Source organism: Pipistrellus kuhlii, unplaced genomic scaffold (genome assembly GCF_014108245.1).
Source record: "Pipistrellus kuhlii isolate mPipKuh1 unplaced genomic scaffold, mPipKuh1.p scaffold_m20_p_6, whole genome shotgun sequence".
Classification (NCBI taxonomy): Eukaryota; Metazoa; Chordata; class Mammalia; order Chiroptera; family Vespertilionidae; genus Pipistrellus; species Pipistrellus kuhlii.
This window is the reverse complement of record NW_023425562.1, coordinates 51112698-51137159: the sequence shown is the minus strand read 5'-3', so window position 1 is coordinate 51137159 and position 24462 is coordinate 51112698. Positions and strand designations below refer to the sequence as shown.

The following is a 24462-nucleotide window of genomic DNA, read 5'->3' as shown; positions in this document are numbered from 1 at the left end:
CTGCAGCTGGGCCAGGGAGCCCCAAAGCTATCAATAAAAGGCCTAAGGCTGGCACCAACACCAGCCTGCCTTGTTTCACAGCTGGGCCTCTTCTGGACACTTCCAAACCCGATACAAAGAGGAAGAATCTGCAGATCTCTCTATAGCTCCTGTTGGGTGGCCCCAGGCAGTGGCTGACTTTGCACCTCCTTGGAGATTCAAGAGCCAGTGTACCCAGTGGTCAGAGTGGGACCATACCAGATTACAGCTCCTCAGATCCATAAGTGTCACACTCAAGGGGCAGACTCATGAGCACCAAAGCCCCACTGAAGCAAGTCCTGCTCCGTAAGGGTGTCTCCTGCACAGCAGCTCTCCCACTGTAGTCGCAGCGGATCCCCACAGCCAACTGGCCTGGAGGTCAATTCCTCCCAGTGATACCAACAGCAATCAAGGCTCAACTACCAGACTGTGCACACAGCCCACAAAGGGGTGCACCAAGAGTGTCCACCTCAGGTGATTGGGGAGGCTGAGCCACTGGGCCCTAAAGGACACCTACTATTAAGGCCACTCTATCAAGTCTGGGAGATGTAGCAGCTCTGCCTAACACAGGGAACCCCACTTCTCTAACTTACTTCATTCTGGAAGGCTGTTTGAAAATCAAATCATTTTTTCCCCATTATAAATAATTTAAATTGAATTAAACCATTCCACACCCCCAAAAGATTCCATCTTTAACCTTTCTTATACACAGTATATGTATAATGTACGGTTTATAAATAAGCACTTATGTTAAATTATTAAACACCCCCTACTAGCTTTAAACAATTTTTTATATATCACTGCCTCAGAAATGCTATCACCAGCTAACTGCTTTTCATTTATCCAATCAAAACAGTTTTTCTACCTATTCAATAGCCTGTAATTATTGTTTTGTGAGTACTTCCACACCCTTTGCAACATTAGCCTCTTGATGCCTCTTTATGTTTTAAGATTGTGCTAATCATTGATTTCCCCAGCAACAAAAGCAACATTCTCCCCTTTGTTTGTTGCCTGAGACACTATTTGTCATGCTGAGCTATCAGCATGAAAGGGTTGGCAAGTTGAAAACCAACTGAAGTTTTGGTTTGACAACCAAGACATTTTTTCTGTGAACAGCTTGGTTGACAACTGAATTGTTCGAGATGGGAGAGGTTTGAGATACAAGGTTTGACTGCACATAAAAACACACACAGGAAAGCAAACAAAATGAGGAGACAAAGAAACATGTCCCAAATGAAACAATAGGAGAAATCTCTAAGAAAAAAAACTAAATTAAATAGAGTCAAGCAAATTACCAGATACAGCCCTGGCTGGTGTGCTCAGTGATTACAGCGCCGGCCTGCACACAGTCGCAGGTTCAATTCCCAGTCCAGGGCACGTACCTGGGTTGCAGGTTCAATCCCTGGCGCCAGTCAGGGCATATGCAGGAGGCAACCAATCAATGAGTCCTCTCTCTCTCTCTCTCTCTCTCTCTCTCTCTCTCTCTCTCTCTCTCTCTCTCTCTCTCTCTCTCCCTTCCCTCCCCTCCCCTCCCCTTCCCTTCCCTTCTCCCTCCCTCCCTCCCTTGCACTCTCAAAAAAATAAATGGGAAAAATATCCTCAGGTGAGGATTAACAAAAAATAATTTTTTTAATGGGTAGAGGATTTTTAAAAATATATCTTTATTAATTTCAGAGAGGGAAAGAGAGATAGAAACACCAATGATGAGAGAGAATCATTGGCTACCTCCTGCACACCCCTGCTGAGGATCGAGCCCGCAACCCAGGCATGTACCCTTGACCTGAATCAAACAAACCTGGGACCCTTCAGTCCACAGGCTTACATTCTACCCATTGAGCCAAACTGGCTAGGGCCAAAAACAATGTTTTTAATTAAAATTACCAGATACAAAATTCAAAACTGGTTATAAAGATGCTCAAGGAAATCAATATGAACTTCAACAGCATAAAAAAAAGACATGGGAACCATAAAAAAGAACCAGTCAGCTGAAACCGGTTTGGCTCAGTGGTAGAGCATCTGTCTGCGGACTGAAAGGTCCCAGGTTCGATTCCGGTCAGGGGCATGTACGTTGGTTGTGGGCACATCCCCGGTAGGGGGTGTGCAAGAGGCAGCTGGTCGATGTTTCTCTCTCATCAACGTTTCTAGCTCTCTATCTCTCTCCCTTCCTCTCTGTAAAAAATCAATAAAATATATTTAAAAAAAAAAAAAGAACCAATCAGACATGAAGGATACCCTAACTGAAATGAAGAATATATTACAGGGAATCAAGAATAGAGTAGATAAAGCAGAGAATCAAATCAGTGATATGGAAGGAAGCAGAAAAAAAAAAAGAAAGAAAAAAATAAAAACACCCAACAGAAAAAAAGAAAAAGAAAAAAGATTATAGGAAAATGAGAATAGTATAAGAAACCTCTGGTACAACTTCAAACCTGCCAACATTCACATCAGAGAGTGCTGGAAGGAGAGGAGAGAGAGAGCGAGAAATTGAAAACCTATTTGAAAAAATGCAGAAAACTTCCATAATCTGGGAAACAAAATAGACATATAAGTCTAGGAAGTGCAGAGGCTCCAAACAAGAGGAACCCAAAGATGCCCACACCAAGACACATCATAATTAAAATGCCAAGGGTTAAAGGCAAAGAGAGACTCTTAAAAGCAGCAAGAGAAAAGCAGTTATCTACAAGGGAGCTCCCATAGACTGTCAGCAGAAACTTTGCAAGCCAGTGATACTGGCTAATAATATTAAAGTGCCCTGGCTGGTGTGACTCAGTTGGTTGAGCGTCATCCCATGCACTAAGAGGTCACCAGTTCAATTCCCTGGTCAGGGCACATCCTCAGAATGCAGGCTTGAGCCCCAGTAGAGGGCTGCAGGAGGCAGCCAATCGATAGTTCTCTCTCATCAATGTTTTTTTTTCTCTCTCTCTCCCTCTCCCTTCTGCTCTCCAAAAAAATCAATTTAAAAACACACATATATATTTTTAAAAAGTCACTCCCTCTCCCCACCTCAGGATTTGCTATGTCCCTTTATTTAAGAAAGAAAAGGAAAAAGAAAAGAAAATATTCAAAATGATGCAAAGCAAGGACCTAGAACCATGATTACTCTATCCACAAAATCTCTCATTCAGGACAGATAAAGACCTTCCCAGACAATAAGAAGCTAAAGGAGTTCATCTCCACCAAAGCAGTGTTGCCAGAAATGTTAAAGGGTCTCCTTTAAAAAGAAGCAAAAGAGGCATGATCCCCCCTCCCAGGAGCAAGCCCACACCTTTCCCTTCCCCCTCTTCCCTCTCGGTCATGCATCTCCTAAACTCTGGGATCCGGTAAGATTTGCAACCAGCTCCCCGCAGCTCACCCCAGGCTGACCCGCCTGAATCTGCCTCCAGCCCCACTTCCTCTCTCTTCTCAGTGAGCCAAAGCAGCCCCATCTGGGCTCTCTCTCTCCTGTTGTTTCTCCCATGGGAGCCCTTCCTTGCTTCACTGTTCCCAGCTTTAATAAGCATGCTCTCAAAATAAAAATGTGAACAAAACAGCCATAAATATATAGGTATCAACAATTACTTTAAATGCAAATGGACTAAATGTTCCAATCAAAAGGCACAGAGTGACTGAATGGATAACAAACAAGACCCTGACATGTGCTGTTTACAAGGGACTCACTTCAGATGGAGAGACACACACAGACTGGAAGCGAAGGGATAGAGAAAGATCGCTCATGAAAACGGAAACGGAAAAACAAAGAAGCTGGAGAAGCAGCGCTTACACCAGACGAGAAGACTGTAAAGCAAAGGCCGTCACAGAGACAAGGAAGGACCCAGCAGCTCCTCTTCTGGGCATTTATCCAAAGAAACCCGAAACACTAAATACATACATCCCTATGTTCACTGCAGTGTTCTGTACAATAGCGGGATAAGGAAGCAGCCTGAGGGGCCATCCACAGATGAACGGATAAAGAAGTGGTATATGCAATGGAATATGACTCAACCATAAGAAAGAATGAAATCTTACAATTTGCAACAACATGGATGGGCCTAGAGAGTATTATATTAAGTGAAATAAGTCAGAGAAAGACAAATGCCAGATAATTTCATATATATGGAATCGAACAAACAAAATCAACAGCCCTGGGCAGGTAGCTCAGTTGATTACATCACCATCCTGACGGGCCAAGGCTGGGGGTTTGATCCATGGTCAGGACTCACTCAATGAGCCTAGCCAGTGTGGCTCAGCGGTTGAGCATCAATCCAGGCACCAGGAGGTCATCTGGTTTGATTACCAGTCAGTCAGGGCACATGCCCGGATTTGGGGCTGGATCCCCAGTGTGGGGCATGCAGGAGAGAAACATCAGTGTTTGAGAGACAGTTGGACTGGTTGCCTCCCGCACGCATGAACCCTTTGGAGAATGCAGAGCGAACCCACAAGGGAGGTATGTGCCCTTGACCAGGAACTGAACCTGCCGCCCTTCGGTGGGCTGGCTGGCGCTCTAACCACTGAGCACACTGGTCAGGGCTGGACAGGTCAGAAGACTCAGCCACTCTGCCACTGAATCCTCACCACCACCCTCCATGGTACAGGCGGTGGCTGTCACCTAACCCCCCCGCCCCCCTGCGCCCCTGGCCACCCGCAGGGGCCTGACTGACTGGGGGCCTCGGCGTGCGGACAGCGGCTCCTCTGACCTCCCCCGGGGCCTGGAGAACAGCCGTCGGCCTGGCGGGCCTGGCGGAAGGAAGGCCTCCCCAGGGACGGCGCGGGCAGTGGGGCTCGGGGGAAAGCTGGGGGAGGCTCTGAGGACCGGAGGTCTTGGACGTCCTGCCGGCCTCGCTGGAGAGGGACGGCCCAGCCAAACCCCCCACCGCCTCCGGCTGCGGGGAGAAGGGGGGCCCTCACCCATCACCTCCCCATCTCCCAGAAGCCGGGAGGCCCCGGTGGCAGGAAGGGGGTGTGAGGATCGCCAGGAGCGCCCCCGCCTTCCAGCCCAGGGTGGAGGCCAAATAAGGCCGGATTGGCTGCCCAGGCCCCGCCCCACAGGGCAGCATTCTTCTGCCTTGTAAGGCCGCAGCCGCCCGCCCTGCGCCTCCTGCCTCCCCGACGGCTCCGCACCGACTCCGCACCGACCGAACCCGGCTCCGCGCACCCACCCAAGAGCCTTCTCCGCACCAGGTGGGCGCCTCCCGGGGTCTCGAGGGGGCGGTATGAACGTGGGGCCGCCCCACGGGTGGGATGTTGGGGAGTCTCTGGGCGGGACAGCCGCTGTTGGTTTGGGGCTGCGACGTGGCTCGGGTCCCACAGGGATTCTGGGGGGACCGGGCAGCAGGGGGCCTGTCTGGGCTCTGGGAGCCAGCGGTCCTTCGGCAAAGGAAGGCTGTGTGGGAAGCGGGCAGGGGCTGTGGCTGCAGGTGTTCCTCCCTGGTGGACAGCCCCAGGTCATGTGTGTCTCGGACAGAAAGCAGCCCCGTCAGGCTCCATGAGGTCCCCCCAGAACGTATTTGTCCTGGGGGCAGGGAGAGGAAGGGATGGGGTAACCACACCCCGCTCGCACCGAAGCTGTGTGCCAGGCTGCCCATTTGTGCCTGTTGCCTGGGGAAGGTCTCCAAGGCCCTGGGGGCTCAGCCTGGGGGGCTCGGGGCTGACGAGAGACTCTGGCCCTGCTCTTCCCCCGCCTCCCGCTCCTCGGGCTGCTCAGTCAGGGAACAGCCTCCGATAACAGGTCACAGCACTGCAGGCCTCAGGGACGATGAGGTCATGGGGCGCACAGGCCTGTCCATGGGGGGAGGTGGCACCTAGTTACAGCCAAGTACCAACTCTCAGATCCTGGTGTCCAGGACCCCAAGTCGGGGCAGGTGATGACCCCGGGCTGAGGGCCCAGCCTCTCTCTGACCCGACCCTCAGCCAAGCCTAGAAACTGCCTCTGGTCACGCAGAGCCCTCAGCTGCACATGCGCCTCTTAGGATCTATGTTTCCTCCGTGCTCGGAGGGCCGTTTGCTACCATTGACCCAAGCCCAGCCCCGGGGTCCTGGCTCCCAATTGAACTCCACCCCTCTCATGGCCATTCACTTCCATATATATATATAATTGACTTCTTACAGAGAGGAAGAGAGAAGGATAGAGAGTTAGAAACGTCGATTAGAGAGAAACGTCGGTCACCTGCCTCCTACACGCCTCCCACTGGGAATGCCTACAACCAAGCCACACGCCCCTGACCAGAATCGAACCCGGGACCCTTCAGTCCGCAGGCTGACACTCTATCCATTGAGCCAAACTGCCCAGAGCTCCACTTCCCTTCTTAAGCCTCAATTCTTTTAACTGCACATTAGGGCACCCCCGCCCCCTCTTTCCTGAGATTGCTGGAACGGACAAGCTGTAAAGCTCTGTGCTCTCAGGCATGAAGGCAGAGGGGCCCGTCCAGTGTCAGAGCTGCCTCTGGCCATGCTCCCTCCTCCTGGCCACGTCCCTCTAGAGCTCTGCAGATGGGAGTGAGGGTGACCATCACAGCCCCTGCGGGGTGCAGCGGGCTTCTCCTTGGTGCCTCCAGTGGGTGCCTCAGTCCAAGTGCCCCGAGAACACCGGCTCAGGGAGGGACTGGGCCCTGAAAGCACTAAACCCCAGGAGGGAGCGGCACTCCCCGCCGATGGCGAAGGGCTCCTGCCGGCCTGCCCCGAGGTGTGTGGGGCCAGGCGGAGCGTGTGGGGGCCAGGCGTGTCGCCGAGTGGGACCCAGCAGCCAGTGTCTCTGACTATAGGCATGTGTGGCCCTGGGTAAGGGCTGGGGGTGGCCAGGCTCCCGTCTCAGGAAGTAAGATCTCCAAGGCCAAAACCCAAGAATAACTTGAACATGATCATAGGACAGAGGCCTGGAGACAGCTCGAGGAGCACTCACAGCCACACAATTTTTTATTTAAAAAAAAAAAAAAAAAAAAAAACAGAAAAGGCTTTCTGGACCCAGGGGTTCAGCACAGAGGAAAGAGGAGGCAGCAGCCTGGAGCGTGGCCCAGAGCCATACCAGCACCTGGCCTTTAGGGCAGCCCCACAACCATGACAAGGGTTCAGGGGAAAAGCCCTTTGTTGGGCTTTAGCTTCCCCATCTGTACAGTAGGGAGTGTAGACCGTCACCTGACAAACAAGCATCTTTTAGCCCCATATGGGCCTCGGTGGACACTGGGATCTACGACAGCCTGACTGAGGGTGGGGGAGACCTTACATGCTGGCTGTCAAAGCAAAGGTGGGACACTGCTCCCCACGGGGTGTCTCAGGAGCTGGGCTGGAGGAGCACATCCCAGGGGAAGAGTCCAGGAAGGAAAGTCTGGGGGCACCTAGGGTACAGCTTAAGGTCCAGGTGGCAGGGCCACAGGGGCAGGAGGGCAGTGAGGGTCCGGGGTCAGCCAGAGAGAAGGGCCTTGAAGGCCAGGCTGAGGGGCCAGGCTGAGGGCGGTGCAGGAACCTTTGAGGGCTTGAAGGTGAAGTGACAGGTGCAGGTCTGTCTGTATGGAAGGCAGGGACTGGCGAGAGGCTAAAAGACCAGGTCTAAAGAAGGGGGACAAGAAGCTGGCTTCTCAGCCTGGGGGAGCCTCACGCCCCTATAAGCATTGAGGAATGAGAATAAGGAGTAGGACCACCCGTCTAGGGGCTGGTCAGTGTGGGCAGCTGTTGGAGGGAAACTGCCCAGAGCCCTGGCCTTCCAGAAGCTCCAGAGCTGGGAGCACAGAGGGATGGGGAGGAGGAGGGGGAGGAGGGGGAGGAGGAATGTCAGGAATGCAGGGCCACAGACCCAGCTCCTTCCTGCTGGGGGGTGGCAGGGAGCCCCACCGTGTCATGTGAGAGATGAACAGTTTGTAAATGCTGTCAGGGGTTAAAAGAGATAAGCATGGAAATGGCTGGCACTAAACCCAATCCTAAGCGTTTTACCCAGTCTGCAAAAATAATGCGCTCTGCGCCTGGCACCGTCCCAGGGCCTTCCTGGGCACTGAGTCAGTCCGTCACTCCTGGGCCCTCCCCTCGTCCCCAGTCCCAATGAGGAAACTCGCTCAGAGGGACAGGGGAAGTTAGAGGGCCTTGCAGGTCTGCCTCGGGGTGAGCTGGTGGCAGGAGCCCCAGGCCTGTGGGAGGCCTTGAATGCCAGGCACAGGCACAGACAGTCGCTCTGGCTGAGTCACGGGCTCTCCCCCCACATGCACTTCCTGCAGGGCAGCCCCTCCCACCCGACGCCAAGATGTCCAGCAAGAGAGCCAAGGCCAAGACCACCAAGAAGCGGCCACAGAGGGCCACGTCCAATGTCTTTGCGATGTTTGACCAGTCCCAGATCCAGGAGTTTAAGGAGGCCTTCAACATGATCGACCAGAACCGCGACGGCTTCATTGACAAGGAGGACCTGCACGACATGCTGGCCTCCCTGGGTGAGCAGGGACGGCTGGGTGGGGTCTGAGTGGGCCCCGGGAGGTTCTGCACCTGGAGTGGGCTGTGGGCCGCTCATCACTTAGGGGCACTTCCTGTGTAGTGACATGTGGTACCCACCCTGAGAGCAAGTGCCATTACTTTTCCCGTTTAACAGATAGGGAAACTGAGGCACGGCAGTTCGGCAGACAGGCTCACTCCAGGGCAGGACTGCCTCAGGCAGATGTGTGGATTGGGCTGCCTTATACCATTTTGTTTAAAGCAAGGGCAGAGAATCTTTTTTCTGCCAACAGCCGTTTGGATATTTATAACACATTCACTAAATACACTGAGTGGCCAGATTATTATGATCTCTGAACGCATAATAACCTGGCCATTCAGTGTGTGTGTGTGTGTGTGTGTGTGTGTGTGTAAGACCCGGTGCATGAATTCGTGCATGGGTGGGGTCTGGCCAGCCTGGTGGGGGGAAGTGGGAGGGCGGGACATGGGCAGTTGGTCGAACTCCTGGTCGAGGGGACAATTTGCATATTAGCCTTTTATTATATAGGATATACACTGATTGGCCAGATTATTATGCATTCAGAGATCATAATAATCTGGCCAGTGAGTGTATAATTTAATATAAATTTATGTTGCTATGAAAAAGCTCCTAGATTTATTGGCTTTCAAGTCCCACCTGTGGTTGCCTCGGCAGGACCAGACTGAGTGATTTTGTGAGCCTTGTAAGGCCCTCGGCTGACCTTCCCCACCTGATTTAAAGAAAGGGTTCGGCGACTAAAAGAAAATCTGAACTGCATAGATTTCCTGTACAGATGGGAACTGAGGCTCAGAGGGGAGGCCAGAGCAGCTCTGCTCCTTCAGAGGTCACCTGTGCCAGGCTCTCAGGGCCTCTCTGACTCCCGTGGCTTCCCCAGAATCAGACTCTTAGAACTGAAAGGGGTCTGGAACCTAGTGTCACCATTGCTCAGATGGGGAGACTGAGCCCAGAGGCCAGGCCTCCAAACAACCACCCTCAGCCCCAGCTCCAGGCCCCCCCGTTTCCAGATGGGAGCATCTGGGCCGGACACGGGCTGGGAAGAGGGAGCCTGGGCAGCGGAGAAGGCAGCCTGTGGTGTTCAAGCCCCGAAGCTCTGGGGCCCGTGGCCTGGCACTCCCCTCACTGCTCCTCACAGCTGGGCGGCCCCATTGGCGCCTGTGGCCCCCATGCACCCACCGTGTTGTCTGGTGGGAAGGACCGGGCAACCCTGAGTGGGAAGGGTGACATCAGACACTGCCGCCCACCCTGGGCGCCATCCCTCTCCCAGCTTCCGGCCAGACTTACTAGAGGTTGCCTCCCCAAGGAGGTCGCCTGCAGGGAGGAGGACTGAGGCTGCTGAGGGGAGGGGCTGTGGGTCCCGCTGTCACAGCTCCTCCTAGGCCTCGGCCATCCCTGGGGACACAGCAGGGTGAGTGAGGTCAGAGGAAACAGGGACACGAAGCTCCTTCCCACTTACAGAAGGGCCCGGAGCCCCAGAGACTTGCTGACAGAAAAACCCGCTCCTGTTCCCAGCTCCTGCCAGCGGGTCCCCTGACCGGTCCAGCCTTGTGGTTAAGAACATTGCCCTCAGGTTAGAAAACAAGAGCAGCAAATAAAATAAGAAGCTGCAGCTTCTGCAGGTATCAGAGTGTCAATTTCAAAGCAATTCTACTGAGTAGATGTGGCCGACCTTCCCACTTGAACAAATGAGGAAACAGAAGCTCAGAGAGGTTTAAGTCATTTGCCCACGGTCACGCAGCTTCTCAGAGGCAGAGCTGGGATTTGAACTCAGCAGTTGATTAGAGTCCCTAGGACTATGCTAATTACTATGTGCATTTACAACCACTGCCTCATCTTCCTCATCTTCTTAATTCTCCTAAGAGGCAGGGGAAACTGAGGCACGGAGCCTCTGTGACACCAAACCTCACTGTTTTAACCACCTTTGAAGCAGGGCCTAGTCTCTGGGGTCTGGCTGGCTGGGTCGGAATGCCAGCTCCACCCTTTCCCTGCCGTGTGACCAAAGTCGCCTCCCTCTGTGCCTCAGGCTCCACACACGGGAAGTGGGAGTAGGACACTGACCGTACAAGGTGGTGCGGCGGAGGCCGATGCAATAAGGCGGGTGGAGCCCGGACGCAGGGAGCGAGCAGTCAGCAGACGGTGCTCTCACACGTTCGAGGGCCTCCCCGCTCCCCGGCATCCAGCCCAGGGGAGGCGGCTCACCAAGGCCCCGTGAGAGCCCCAGAGAGAGCAGGCGAGCAGCCGGCTGCCCAGCAAGATGCCCACCAGCTTATAAACGTCCCACCCCCCGCCTGCAGGCCTCACCCGGGGCCATGGAGGGAGGTGGGAGGGGGCGGGCGATGACCACGGGCGTGACCGCCTCGCCCGCCACAGGGAAGAACCCCACGGACGAGTACTTGGAGGGCATGATGAGCGAGGCCCCGGGACCCATCAACTTCACCATGTTCCTGACCATGTTCGGGGAGAAGCTGAACGGCACGGACCCCGAGGACGTGATCCGCAACGCCTTCGCCTGCTTCGACGAGGAGGCCTCAGGTGGGGCCTCGGGGGCCGTCAGGGCTGGGCCGCTGCCCCTCTGCCTGTTTGGCACCAGAACCCTAAGAGACACGGCGTCCCTCTCCAAATGCTAAACCCAAACGGCCCACGTCCACCCAGGCTGCCCACTTCCTAGCTCACCTGCTGGCCCAGCACGCTCTGTCTCTGCTGTAGATCTTTCCAGAAACCACACAATCAGGCCCTGCTGGCCAGCAAGCTACAGACACCAGCCCACACCCTCCAGTCTTCAGAGGGACTTCCTGTCCCACAGCTAGCTTTGCCCAGGGACAAGCCAGAGTGAGGCTGGCGGTGGTAGTTTCAGCAGTTTCTCGGGGACCACAGGCCTGAGTGTGCTCGGAACATTTTCCTGACTGCCCTCACCCCCATTCTCCAGCTCAAACAGGCACAGCAGAGAGGGTAGGTACCTTGCCCCAAGTCTCACAGCTAGGAAGACCGGGGATCAGCATTCGAATCCGAGCAGCAGAACCCTGGGGCTCACGCTCTACAAGCAGGACACTCCCAGTCCCCCACACTGAGCCCCAAGTTCCCCCCAGAAACGCCTCCCAGACAACCCCACTGCAGAACTCCACCTCCTGGGGCCCCGGCGAGCTCAAACTGACCGGAGGCCAGGGCTGGTCCTTTCCTGCAACCCCCTCCGTCCCCATCGGTGACAAGTCTACAAGGACCCACCCGGTGGGGTGCTGAGGGTGTGTGTGTGGGGGGTGTCCCAGCCTGAGTCCCTGTCTCTCACGCACCTTGGCCCCACCCCCAGGCTTTATCCACGAGGACCACCTTCGGGAGCTGCTCACCACCATGGGCGACCGCTTCACCGACGAGGAAGTGGACGAGATGTACCGCGAGGCCCCCATCGACAAGAAAGGCAACTTCAACTACGTGGAGTTCACCCGCATCCTCAAACACGGGGCCAAGGACAAGGACGACTAGGCCTCCCGGCCCCCGTGTGCAGGCCCCCGTCCCCGTCACCCACTCCACACACACACAGTCTGCACCTGCTCATGCCCAGGGGACCCGCTCAGGGAAGCCTCCCTCTGAGGGGTTGGGGCCCGGCTCCCAGTGGAGGAAACAGGCCCAGAGAGGCAGTGCCAGGCAGGGGTCACACAGCCACTGTGCGGCCGGGGTGCCCACTGGGACCCTCCAAGGAAGGATCATCCAGGGAGCTGGGCCCGAAGGTGCCAGGGGAAGGCCCCGAATGAGAGCCCGGGCTGTCCCCACAGGAAGGGCCTGCACCACTTCAAGGGCACCCCATGCCGGGCATGAAGCCCTTTCCCAGACACTGCCACCAACTCACGAACCTCACCACAGGGTCCTCGGAGGACGGGTGCCAGAGCCCCCCGCCTGCCCCAGAACACCCCACCCACGGGGAGTGGCTCCTCCGAGAGGCGGAGTCTAATAGAAGGCTGAACACTGCTTTGGCCCGTGTGTCTGGTCTGTGGAATTAAGGGCCCAAGAGACTCCAAACACCCTCCCACCCTCTCCTCCCATCCCCAATGGCTGCCCATTCCTCCCCTCCACCCCCCACTCCCAAGGTCCAGCGTGAGACCAGCATCAGGGAGTGGACAGAGGTGCTGAGGGAAACTGCCTCCTGGGAGGAGAGGGCAGAGTGGGGAGAACTACAGGAATCCCAGTGGAGGTTCTGGGCCCCTGTGGGGGCAGGGGTCAAAGTCACATGGCCTTTAGGACTAGAGCCTGCATCTTCAGGGTCACCTGTGTTCCTGGAAACAGAGGGGCACAGTGGCTCAGGGATGGAGTGGGAATGAGCTGGTTTCTCAGACTGCGGAGGTCAGCTCCAGGCAGCCGCAGGGGTGCTCTGTGCTGCACCCACCATGGCTAGAGGGTCCTTTCAGTCACGTGACTAGCAATCCAGCTGGCACAGCTTTTTTGCACATGCGGTGAGTCTGGCAGAGCTGGGATCCCTCTTGATTTAAAGGATGGGGACTCTGACAGCAGTGCCTGGGGCTTAGGAGGGATAGAAATATTGCCAGAATGAACCAAGAACTAAGAAGGGCAGGGACTGCCTAAGGTCACCTAGTATAAGTGGGGCACAGGGAGGGCTCGGCCCCACCTTTGGGACCCTCCAGGAGGCTCAGGCCAAGACTGAGCATATCCCACCTGACCCCAGCAAAGGTCAGAGAGCAGGCTTAGTCCTGCTGCCTTCCCTGAGGGTCACCCAGAGCCATTCAGCCACAGCACACAGTAAAGGCCGGAGATCAGCACCAAGGGGACTCCTCCCTGGCCCAGGAGGCCCTAACCTCCTACAGCCTCTGCTCTACCTCAGCACCAGGCCCTAGTCAGAACCCCATGAAACCCCTCTTGCCTCCAAATTGAGCCCCAAGAGTCCCTGACCTCAATTCCACACAGAGCCAGCTCCAATCAAGTCCCAACTGGGCCCCAAGTACTGCCCCAGGTTCAGTCCCAGCCACACCCTTGACCCTGGCCCTAGACTAGGTGCCCTGAGTGACCCTCAGCTCAACCCAGTGCTGAGCCTGACTGCCCACTCACTGCAGCCGATCCTGAGGGAGTCCCAGATCACTGGCCACAAAGGCCTGACACCAGGGTCACCGGTCATTCTGCAGAGCCACGGTGGAAACCAAAGTCTTTCCTGGAAGAAGGCAGAGACATGTGGTTCCATAACCACATTGGTGGAGGGACAGACAAATGTATCGATGGAACGGAGAGTCCAGAAATAGGCACACACATTTGTGGGACTTGCTATATGACAAAGGTGACAGATCAGTGGGGAAGGAGGGACTCGCTAAATGGCGCTGACACAAATGTTGATAGAAGCATTATTTAACATTCCCAATTCCAAGCACTGGTGAGGGTGAGAATGGGGAGCACCTAGTGTTCTCACACTACAGAAGGGGTATAAACAGGTGCAACCACTTTGGAAAACTTTGGCTAAAGCTAAACAGACATCTAGGAGTCAGCAATTCCTCTCCTAAGTATATACATATGCAACAGAAATGTGGACACCTGCTCACCAAAAGGCAGGGGCAAAATGCTCACGACAGCACCACTATACTAGCCCTAGTCTAGAAACAACCCAATCTGCCCAACAGAATAGACAAAGGAATGACAATGAACCACAGCGCGGTGCATCGGCACGGATACATCTCACCAACATGTCAGGTAAAAAAAGCAGGCACAGGATTCAACCAAGAGACAGAAACTACACTGGTTGTTTGAACAGAGATTACTTATATAGATAACTGGTAACTAGGTATAAAGTTTTAGTAAAGTAACAAAGGGTAAAAAGAGAACACAACACAAGCCTTTTGAAAATATGGGTGCAAGTACAAGACACAACAGAAAATCTGAATAGAGGGATCCACATGAAGAAATTGAAAGTAAAATATTTGCAAATCATGTATCTCATAGACACTTGTATATAAATAATGCACAAACTCAGTAAAGAGAAATAATCCAATTTAAAAAGAGCAAAGACATTTCTCCAACGAAGATATGCAAACGACGAATAAGCAAACAAACACAAAGATGCTCACCATCTTTAGGCACTGGGAAATGGATGACAATAACAACAACAGGAAGTAACGTGTTGGGGAGGAGTGGGAAATCCACATGGCTGGAAGAAATGTAAAATGGTGCAGGTGTTTTGGAAAATAGTCTGACAGTTCCTCAAAAGGTTAAACAGATACTTACCCACGACTCAGCAGCTCCATTCCTAGGTATATAACCAAGAAAAGCATACACCCACACAAAAACTGGTACACACAAATGTTGATAGAAGCATTATTCAAAATAGTCCTCCCCCCTTCCCCCCAAAAAAAGAAACAACCAAATGTCCAGCAACTGATAAATGAATAAGTAAATATGGTAGCGCCACACACGAATATTATTCAGCAGCTAAAAGAATGAAGTACAGTGTTGTATGAAAGGAGAGAAGGTTAGCACTCCCCTTGACAAGGGGAGTGGAAGAGGCTCTCGGGCCTAACAGCACGCATACAGGTAAGGCATTGCCACCAAGCCCCAGGATGAAACCAGCCCCAGGATGAGAGGAGCCCCCCATGCACAGAGGGAGGCCGTTGGGGCCTCGGAGGCTGAGAGGCGGGTCTGCGTGGACACCGCTCGCCCACCCTCAGGCCTGGACACCTGGGTGGGCGCCTGGGGTGTCTCCCCCGTCCCATGTGGGGGAGACCTCACCTCGTCCTGACCACGATGGACAAAGGCCTTAGGGACCGAAGGTGAGCGGAGCCCCACCCATGGCGGGCGGAGCGGTTAGCGGGCCTCCGGGCGGTGGGTCTTCGTTATGTAAACCCTGATTTCGGAAGAGAAATGGCAGAAGTACGTGCCACATCTGGCTACTAGGAAGTGCCCACCACCCTTTGCGAAGATTTACTGGCGCTTTATAGGCGCCTGTGTATATAATATGAAAAAGCTGCTCTCAACTTTCCCCTGAACCTTTCAAAAGAGAATTTGCTACATCTAGGCCTTCTAGATGTAAAGAGGTTGCCAACGTATGATAAAGTAGAGTTAGAAAATCACACGTCTTGCAAACGCCCATTTTAAAAAATACATCAAAAGAAATGTCTTCTGGAAATGACTTTGAGATGGAATTGTCAGACTGCCTCTAGAAACGGCGTGCGGCATCGGGAGCGACACACATCCACGTTTGCCCCGTGGCTTGGAAGACCCGGAGAGAAGACCTGGAGGAGGAAGAAAAGGTTCTGTGCCAGACTGGTCATATTTAGAAGACATTTTCATATTATAACCATGGTTTTATGTGTGCATTTTATTCCTCACTATTGTATAATAGTTGAAAATGCTAAGTACTTCTTTGAAATATGTATCTTTCTACATGTTCTCAAAAGCCTGATAAAAGCAAAGGTAGTAAGTACTTCTGGCCAGTGTGCTAAGTGGTAAGAGTGTCTGCCCAGGCACTGAAGGGTCACAGGTTCTATTTCCAGTCAGGGCACCTACCTGGGTTGCAGGTTCAGTCCCTACCCTATCAATGTTTCTCTCTCTCCCCATCTCCCCTTCCCACTCTCTCTGAAAAGCAATGGAGAAAATATCCTTGGGTAAGGATATAAAAAAAGAAAAAAGAAGTAGAGGTAGTAAAAAGACACTTTAGAAAATATCTTGGTTCTTGCGAGGAGAAACCAAGATGGCGGCATAGGTAAACACCTAACTGCAGCCTCACACAACAATTTCAAAAAATACAAATAAAATAAAAAGTGGACATTATCCAGAACTACAGGAAAGTTGACTGACTAGAAATTCTACAACTAGAAGGAAAGAGAAAACCAAAAGGAAAGTCAGAGGAGCTGTAAAAGCCTAAGGTACGGAGCCTTGGTGCACACTTGGGGAGGGGTAGGCTGAGTACCTGGCTGGCGTTCCCTAGCCAGAAGGGGACAAAAGCTCTGGACTATGCTGAGCCCCAGTTCTAGACCAGACCCTGGGGACCTAGGCTCATATGGAGGGAATCTGGGCTGTAAGGCAGAAACTCAGGGAGCAGCGAAAGGCAGAGCCCTGGAGTTGTGCACATTGCGTGCAGAGGACTAATTATTGACTGTGACACTGGATTGCCTTAGCGGGAAGGAGACAAAAGCTCCGGACTGCACTGAACCCTGCTTCCAACTGCACTGAACCCCAGTTTCAGGCTCATTAGGGGAGAGATTAGACTGTCTAGTAGCAGGGGAAACTTGAGGGCACCTTTCTCTCAGATATGCTTGAAGCAAGTACCAAAGGAGACTCAGGAACCTCATAGGGCGGGGCTGACAAAAAGCCAAGGCCGTAGGCTCCACCCTGAAACTCCACTCCATCCAAGCTGAGCACAGAGGCTTTTGTGTATAGACACAGCTGATCCTCACAGCCAATTGGCCTGGAGGTCAGTTCCTCCCAGTGATACCAACAACAATTAAGACTTAACTACAAAAGGCTGTACACACAGTCCACAAAGGGGTGCATCAAGAGTGTCCACCTCAGATAACTGTGAGGCTGACCCACTGAACCATATAGGACACCTAACACACAAAGCCACCCTCCCAACTCAGGGAAGCTGCAAAAATGCCGAGACAAGGAAACAGATCACAAACGAAATGGAGGACAAAAAGCGACTGGATATACAGTTCAAAACTACACTTATAAGGTTTTTCAAGAATTTCCTAGAAAAGGCTGATAAAATAAATGAGACCTATGAGGATATGAAAAGGGATCAACTAGAAATGAAGAATACATTGTCTGAAATAAAAAATATTATACAGAGTCCTAAAAACAGAATGGAAGATCGCAAGAATCAAGTCAAAGATTTGGAACACAAAGACCCAGAGGACACTCCTCCGCAGAAGCAAGAAGTCAAGAGAATCCAGAAAGTTGAAGATAGTGTAAGAAACCTCTGGGACAACTTCAAGCAAAACAACATCAGAATTATGGTGGTCCCAGAAGATGAGAGAGAGCAAGATACCGAAAACATACTGAAAGAAATAGTGACAGAAAACTTCCCCCACCTAGTGAAAGAAATAGACTTACAAGTCCAGGAAGCACACAGAACCCCAAACAAAAGGAACCCAAAGAGGACCACACCAAGACACATCATAATTAAAATTCCAAGAGCAAAAGACAAAGAGAGAATATTAAAAGCAGCAAGAGAAAAGCAGGTAGTTACCTATAAAGGAGCACCCATACGATAGTTAGCTGATTTCTCAACAGAAACCATGTAGGCCAGACGAGAATGGCAAGAAATATTCAAGGTTATGAATAGCAAGAACCTACAGCCAAAAAGACTCTACCCAGCAAAGCTATCACTCAGAATCGAAGGCCAGATAAAGAGCTTCACTAATAAAAAAAAAAAAAAAAAGCTAAAGGAGTTCATCACTGCCAAACCAGAATTATATGAATTGCTGAAGGGGGTTCTTTAGGAAGAGGAAGAAGATAAAGATAAAAATTATGAACAGCAAATATGTAACTATCAACAAGTGAATCTAAAAACCAAGGGATTTAAAAGCTGATGAACAATATTAACTGTTGAATATAACAGAATTAGAGGTATGGAAGGGGAGTGGACTGACAATTCTTGGGGAAGAGGGGAGTGGGGTTGCGGGAAGAGACTGAACACAAACTGTGCACCTATGGATGAGGACAATGCGGGGTGGGGAAAGGGCAGAGGGTGGGGTGGGAACCTGGTGGAGGGGAAAAAGTGAGGAACATTTGTAATAATATGAACAATAAAGATTTTTTTTTTAAAGAAAATATCTTGCTAAAAAAAAAAAAGTTGTGGTACACACAATGGAATACTACTCAGCCTTAAAAAATGAAGGAAATCTTACCTTTTGCGACAGCAATCGATGGACCAGAAGAGCATTATGGTAAGTGAAATAAGCCAGTCAGAGAGAGACAAGTACCATATGATTTCACTCATATGTGGAATCTAATGAACAGAATAAACTTGCAAATAGAAACAGACTCATAGAAAACAGACTGGTAGCTGTCAGAGGAGGGAGGGAAGGAGGAAGTAAAAAGGTGAAGGGATTAAGAAAAAAAAAAAATCACACAGAGACAGCAGCAATATGGTATTACCAGAGGGAAAAGGGATGTGGGGAGACAGAAGATGGTAAAAAGGGATAAATGGCGATGATAGGAGGCTTGGCTTAGAGTGGTGAGCACACTATACAATATACAGACATGTATTACAGAATTGTGTTGGGAGCCGCCCATTGTCCTCACTAGCAGAGAGGTGTGGACAAGGAACCGGGAAGGCTGGTCAACCTTGAAGCTCCGAAAGGTCAGAGCTAACCACTCATTGTTTAGTTGAGACATTGGTATCCTCCACCTTTTAGTTTTATGTAAATTTTTGCTGATTGGCTATTACTGGAATTGCCTGCCTAAAGGCTATTGTTGTATCCCATAGTCTTAATACAAGGGATAGCTAGGCCAGAGCCGGGTGAAGTCCTTCCCCTTGAGTTGGGCTTCCCTCTGTCCCCCAATATTTCCAAATTAGTATTTTCTAGTCTCTTTCATTTGTGTATGGCCTCCTCCAGAGCCCGAACCCTGAACCACGCGGGACATGGGTGGGACACTTGCAACTGGCAGCCCAACCATAGGGTACTCGCAGAACTATATACCAAAAACCTATAGAATTTTATTAACCAATGTCACACCTCAATAAATTCAATAAAACTTTTTAAAAGAACTTCCATGTCTTTATTTTCTGGAAATTTTTATATTTCCTTGTATTTATGTAAGCCCCATTAACTCCAATAAACCAAAAAAACTTCTTTAAATTTAAGAGATGTTACAATTTCACTGACTAATTAGCATACTATGGAGGTAGGAATATTTCAGACTCAGAAAAACACAATGAAAACTTTCAGCTTCAGCTCTACAACCTCAGCCTGTGCCAAAATAAACCAAGAAACTTCCAATGCTTCCTAAATTCTATTTCTCCCAATATTTTCTTAATTTATTTGAGCTCACAAATAGACAAACTATCAAAAAAAACACTAACATCTGATTCTCACCTCCCAACTGATAAGAGAATTGACACCCCACTGTCCCTGATAGGCATCAACAAATAGACCATAAAACCAATTGTCAGTCATGGCTGCCAGCATTGGGAAATAGCAAGGATAACACCAGCAGAGTCAGAAAATGGGAGGGAGGGAGAGGGCACTGGGCGAGAAACAGTCAGTGAAGGTAAAATTTTATTGAAGCTTAAAATTCACTCCAGGGGCCAGAAAAAGGTGTGCCTCCAACAGCCATGAGGCCCCTCCACAGACAGCACTCTGCTTGGCTCTGGCAGGTGAGTCCACTGAGCATCACAGCGGGGTTTCCTCCAAAGCTCAAAGCATAATGCTCAAAAACTTAGACATGCCGAAACTGGTTTGGCTCAGTGGATAGAATGTTGGCCTGCGGGCTGAAAGGTCCCGGGTTCGATTCCTGTCAAGGGCATGTACCTTGGTTGCGGGCACATCCCCAGTAGGAGGTGTGCAGGAGGCAGATGATCGATGTCTCTCTCTCATTGATGTTTCTAACTCTCTATCCCTCTCTTTCCTCTCTGTAAAAAATCAATAAAATATATATATTTTTTAAAAAGTTAGAGATACCTCAGGCTTTCCACAAAATACCTAACCAGTATGCTCAAAACTGTCAAGGTCATAAAAAAAAGTGGAAACAAGGCAAATATTCTTCAGACAGCAAATGGATAAGCCAAGGTAAGCCAACTGCGGTACATTCATCCTCCATCGATAAAAAGTAATCAACTGCCTACAGGTATACAACATGAGTGAACAGCAAAGACATTATGCTAACAGAAGCGGATTCGAAAGGCTATACTCTATGATTCCATTTCTATGAAATGGATATGGCAAACGTATAGGACATCAGAGATGCCGAGGAAGGGAATCCTCACACACTGCATGATGGGAGACAGACGCCAGGCGGGACAGCACAGGGCGGCACCTGTGACTGAGAGAATCCCTCCTGACTCAGCCCGTCTGCTGGAAGCAGGGCCTGGAGGACAGGACAGCATGTTCACGGCAGCGGCCTCGATGGCAGAGGGCGTTGGAGGAACCTAAGAGACTGTCGCCAGGAGAATAAATAGTGAAATGTGATCATGTGTGGATGCTTGCTGTGGAATACCAAGTGGCACTCTGATTCAATGAACTGAACATTCAATGGTTAGGTATTTAAAACAATGTAAATTTGAGCACACTACTTATTGTCTTTGAGGCCCAGTTTCTCATTTATAGACGGGGATAATAACATCCACCACACAGAGCTGTTATAAGGATTAAAGAAGTTGATAGTTATAAAATATATAGAACAGTGCCTGGTACACAGAAAGGGCTACTTTTAAAAAAGTTATTACATAAAATGAAATCTAAAATACACGTATCGAATGTAAACTTAAAGTGGTTTTATAAGAGAGCAACACTTTTGTTATGTAAATACAGTTTAGAGGATTCCAATAGAAATTCACAAGCTCTGGAAAGGACAAAAATCCCAAAAGCTAAGGAAAAATGATATCAGTGAATAGTAACACATTGTAAGTAACAAGACACACTGGACTTGCCAGTAAATGAATCCCATTTCATGCACACATGAGATAAAATAAAAATGCCAAGACTGCATCCAATTAATAAAAAGCATGTCACAATGCAAAAATGTACTGAAGGAATGTTTATGTGGTACCTGCAGCAAAAGGACCAGTGAAAACCCATCCTTTGCCAGGATGGTGTGTGTTATCACACTTGCCCACTAGGGGTCTCCCAAGGTCACCCAGACTAGGGACTTAATCACAAGGAACAACAGCCTGTAACTATTGGAATCTAGGTCAGTGGTCCAGTCAACAGAACAGCAAACCATGGCTCGCGAGCCGCAGTTTGCCTACCACTAACCCAGAGACTTTGGGAAGAAGAATTCAATTCCCAACCCAGCCTACTTTCCTGGACACCAGCTCCTTGGAGGACCTACAAGATGCCTCCTGCTCCAAGATGCTCAAAGATACTCTGATTCCTCTTCAGATCACATAAAACTTTCACCTTTTACCAAAATGCTCAAGGGACCAGTGGACTCAGACCCATGGAGAACTTAAGCGCTTAAATGAAGGGAATCATCAGTCTGGAGTGCCTAAGAGCCACACTTTGCACCATCCTCTTCCATCCAGAATATGGGCACATTACAAGGTAACAGGGAAATAACTAACTGCATTTTTTAGGAAGGGAGAAAGGAAGCAAAAGTCACATGTGGGCAAAAAGAACATGATACTCATTTTACAAGTAAAGAAATTGAGTCTCGTGGAGGATCCAAGATGGCTGCTCGGGTAGACACCTAACCGCAGCAGCTCACAACAATTTCAATGGAATACAACTAAAATGTAGAGTGGACATTGCCCAGACCTACAGGTGGTCGACTGACTGAAAACTCTACAATAGGAAGGTGGGAGAAAGCCAGAGGGAAAGTCAGAGGAGCTGAAAAAAGAGCCTAAGGTACGGAGACATGCTGCGCGCTCGCACGTTCGCGCGCACCGAGAGGTCGCAGCCGGAGGAGAGGGCTGGATGCTGCCTGGCGTTCCCTAGCAGGAAGGAAATGAAACCCCCAGCCTGGGCTGAACCCCCGAACTGGCAGCGCTGAGCCCCATTATGGGCCAGATTCTGGGGACCCAGGCTCCGGCAGGGGGAGACGGGGCTGGGAGGCTGAATCCCAGGGGAAAAACGAAAGGCGGGGGCCCCCGGAGTCGCGCGCTTTGTGCGCAGAGGACTGAATGTAGACTCTGATGCTGGATTATCCTGGACTCCCCTAGCGGGAGAGAGAAAGAAAGCTCCAGACTGGAGGATCGTGACGAGGAGCAGGAGCCCCCGCTGGACACTTGCCAGCCGGGTGCCAGCAAGGAGCCGGGCGACGGGGCCTCCAGGGGGGGGGTGCCCCTGAGCCCTCGACCGCTGAGCGCAGGCAACAGAGCCAAGGACCGGGGATGCTTCCTGGGCGGCGCCAACCCCGGCGACAGGCTGAAGCAGCGCAGGAGCCCGCGGAGAACAAAGGGGTGCCACAGGCCAACCTGCTGAGATTCCAGGACGGGAAGGAAGAAACCATAGAAGTTCTCAATGTGAAGAAATCAAGTGAGAGCAAATGATAGTAAAATTACTTAAGAAAGAATGCAAAGTATATCTTGAAAAATCAAAGACTAAGTCAGAACTCAACTCACCAGCCAACATTGCAACATAAATGCGTTTTAAAAAAAAAAAAGAAAGTAAGAAAGAAAGAAAAAGGGACAGAATGTTGGAACAGCGGCGGCCAGGCCTAGAGTGGCCAGGCACAAGGCAGTGGCAGCCGGACCCGGAGCAGCAGCGGCCAGAACCAGAGCATCAACGGCCAGCACTGGAGCAGCCAGACCTGGGGCAGGGGCAGCCAGGCTTGAGGCAGAGGCGGCCAAGCCCAGGGTGGCCAGTCCAGGAACACCCAGACCCGGAGTGGCCGGGCCCAGAGCAGCCGGGTTGGGAGCAGCCAGGCCCAGAACAGCAGAAGCCAAGCCCAAAGCATCCAGCCCAGGTGCGGCCAGGCTCGGAGCAGCCGGGCCTGGGGCAACCGGGCCCAGAGCAGCCAGGTCGGGTGTGGCCAGGCCTGTAGCAGTAACAGCCAAGTCCAGAGCAACTAGGTGGGGAGTGGCAGTGACCAGACCCGGAGCAGCGACTGCCAGGCTGGGAGCGGCCAGGCCCGGAGCAGCCGGGTCTGGTGCGGCCAGGCCAGGAGCAGCGGCTGACAGGCTGGGAGCGGCCAGGCCCGGAGCAGCCGGGTCTGGTGCGGCCAGGCCAGGAGCAGCGGCTGACAGGCTGGGAGCAGCCAGGCCCGGAGTGGCCGGGCCCAGAGCAGCCGGGTCGGGTGTGGCCAGGTCTGTAGCAGCAACAGCCAAGTCCAGAGCAATTAGGTGGGGAGTGGCAGTGACCAGACCCGGAGCAGCAACTGCCAGGCTGGGAGTGGCCAGGCCCGGAACAGCCGGGTCTGGTGTGGCCAGGCCCAGAGCAGTGGCTGCCAGGCTGGGAGCGGCCAGGCCCGGAGCAGCGGCTGCCAGGCTGGGAGCGGCCAGGCCCGGAGCAGCCGGGTCCGGTGCGGCCAGGCCCGGAGCAGCGGCTGCCAGGCTGGGTGAGGCCAGGCCCGAAGCAGCAGCTGCCAGGCTGGGAGCGGCCAGGCCCAAATCAGCCGGGTCTGGTGCGGCCAGGCCCGGAGAAGCGGCTGTCAGGCTGCGAGCATCCAGGCCCGGAGCGGCCGGGCCCGGAGCAATTGGGCCCAGAGCAGCCGAGTCGGGTGTGGCCAGGCCTGTAGCAGCAACAGTCAAGTCCAGAGCAACTGGGTCAGGAGCGGCAGTGACCAGACACGGAGCAGCTGGTTGTGGAACAAACCAGAGCAACAGAGGCCAGGCCCGGAGCAGCCTGGCCCAAAACAGCTCGCTCCTCACCTGCCCCTGCCCCATGACTGCCTCTCAGACATGGCTGGAAACTTTTGCGGGAACTTGAGGGTCTGCTGAATCAAGTGATGAAGGCTTAGATCTGGATGTGTTGAGTTAGTATAGTCCTGGGGTGTTGATCTGTGAGTGCCTTGGGTGGGGCCTGGATGAGGCTGGTTGTCCTATTAGGAAATGTCTTTTGTGTGAAGTGTATCATTGGGCATGTGGAGGTATTATTGATATGAGAAAATGCTAAGTAACAGATTTGCTATCTGAAAAGGGATTTACTATCGGGGAAAGGGAGGGAGGAAGAGACTGAACATAAACTGTGCACCAATGGATGAGGATGAGGGGGCAGAGGGTGGGGTGGGAACCTGGTGGAGGGGGGAAGAAACGAGGAACCTGTGTAATAATATGAACAATAAAGATTGATTTAAAAAAAAAAAAAAAAGAAATTGAGTCTCGTCATAATTACAATGGCAAATGTTAACGACAAAGAGAGAACCTTAAAGGCTGCAAGAGAGAGACAGAGAGTTACCTACAAAGGAGCCCTCCATCAGATTATCAAATGATT

General features: G+C 51.7%; 1 protein-coding gene and 1 pseudogene across 2 annotated transcripts; both read left to right on the top strand.

The window, feature by feature from the left end:
* Positions 1 to 5043: 5043 nt before the first annotated feature.
* Positions 5044 to 23525, top strand: MYL9 (myosin light chain 9). Of its 2 annotated transcripts, XR_006740260.1 has the most exons (5): positions 5044 to 5175; positions 8196 to 8405; positions 10811 to 10972; positions 11745 to 12197; positions 23504 to 23525. XR_006740260.1 is itself a non-coding variant. In XM_036418425.2 (4 exons), the coding sequence occupies exons 2-4, from the start codon at positions 8222 to 8224 to the stop codon at positions 11915 to 11917; spliced, it is 519 nt and encodes a 172-aa protein (XP_036274318.1). In that variant the 5' UTR covers positions 5044 to 5175; positions 8196 to 8221; the 3' UTR covers positions 11918 to 12400. The 2 variants fall into 2 exon arrangements, 1 of the variants encoding a protein (XP_036274318.1); XM_036418425.2 differs by lacking the exon at positions 23504 to 23525 and having other exon boundaries at positions 11745 to 12400.
* Positions 14876 to 14991, top strand: LOC118708585 (annotated as a pseudogene).
* Positions 23526 to 24462: the final 937 nt, after the last annotated feature.

Bases quoted from the DNA above. Each gene is read 5' to 3' on its own strand.
- MYL9 (XM_036418425.2), top strand. From the start codon at position 8,222: ATGTCCAGCAAGAGAGCCAAGGCCAAGACCACCAAGAAGCGGCCACAG. The intron at 8,406-10,810 runs GTGAGCAGGGAC...CGCCCGCCACAG, and splicing joins CGACATGCTGGCCTCCCTGG to GGAAGAACCCCACGGACGAG. The intron at 10,973-11,744 runs GTGGGGCCTCGG...CCCCACCCCCAG, and splicing joins CTTCGACGAGGAGGCCTCAG to GCTTTATCCACGAGGACCAC.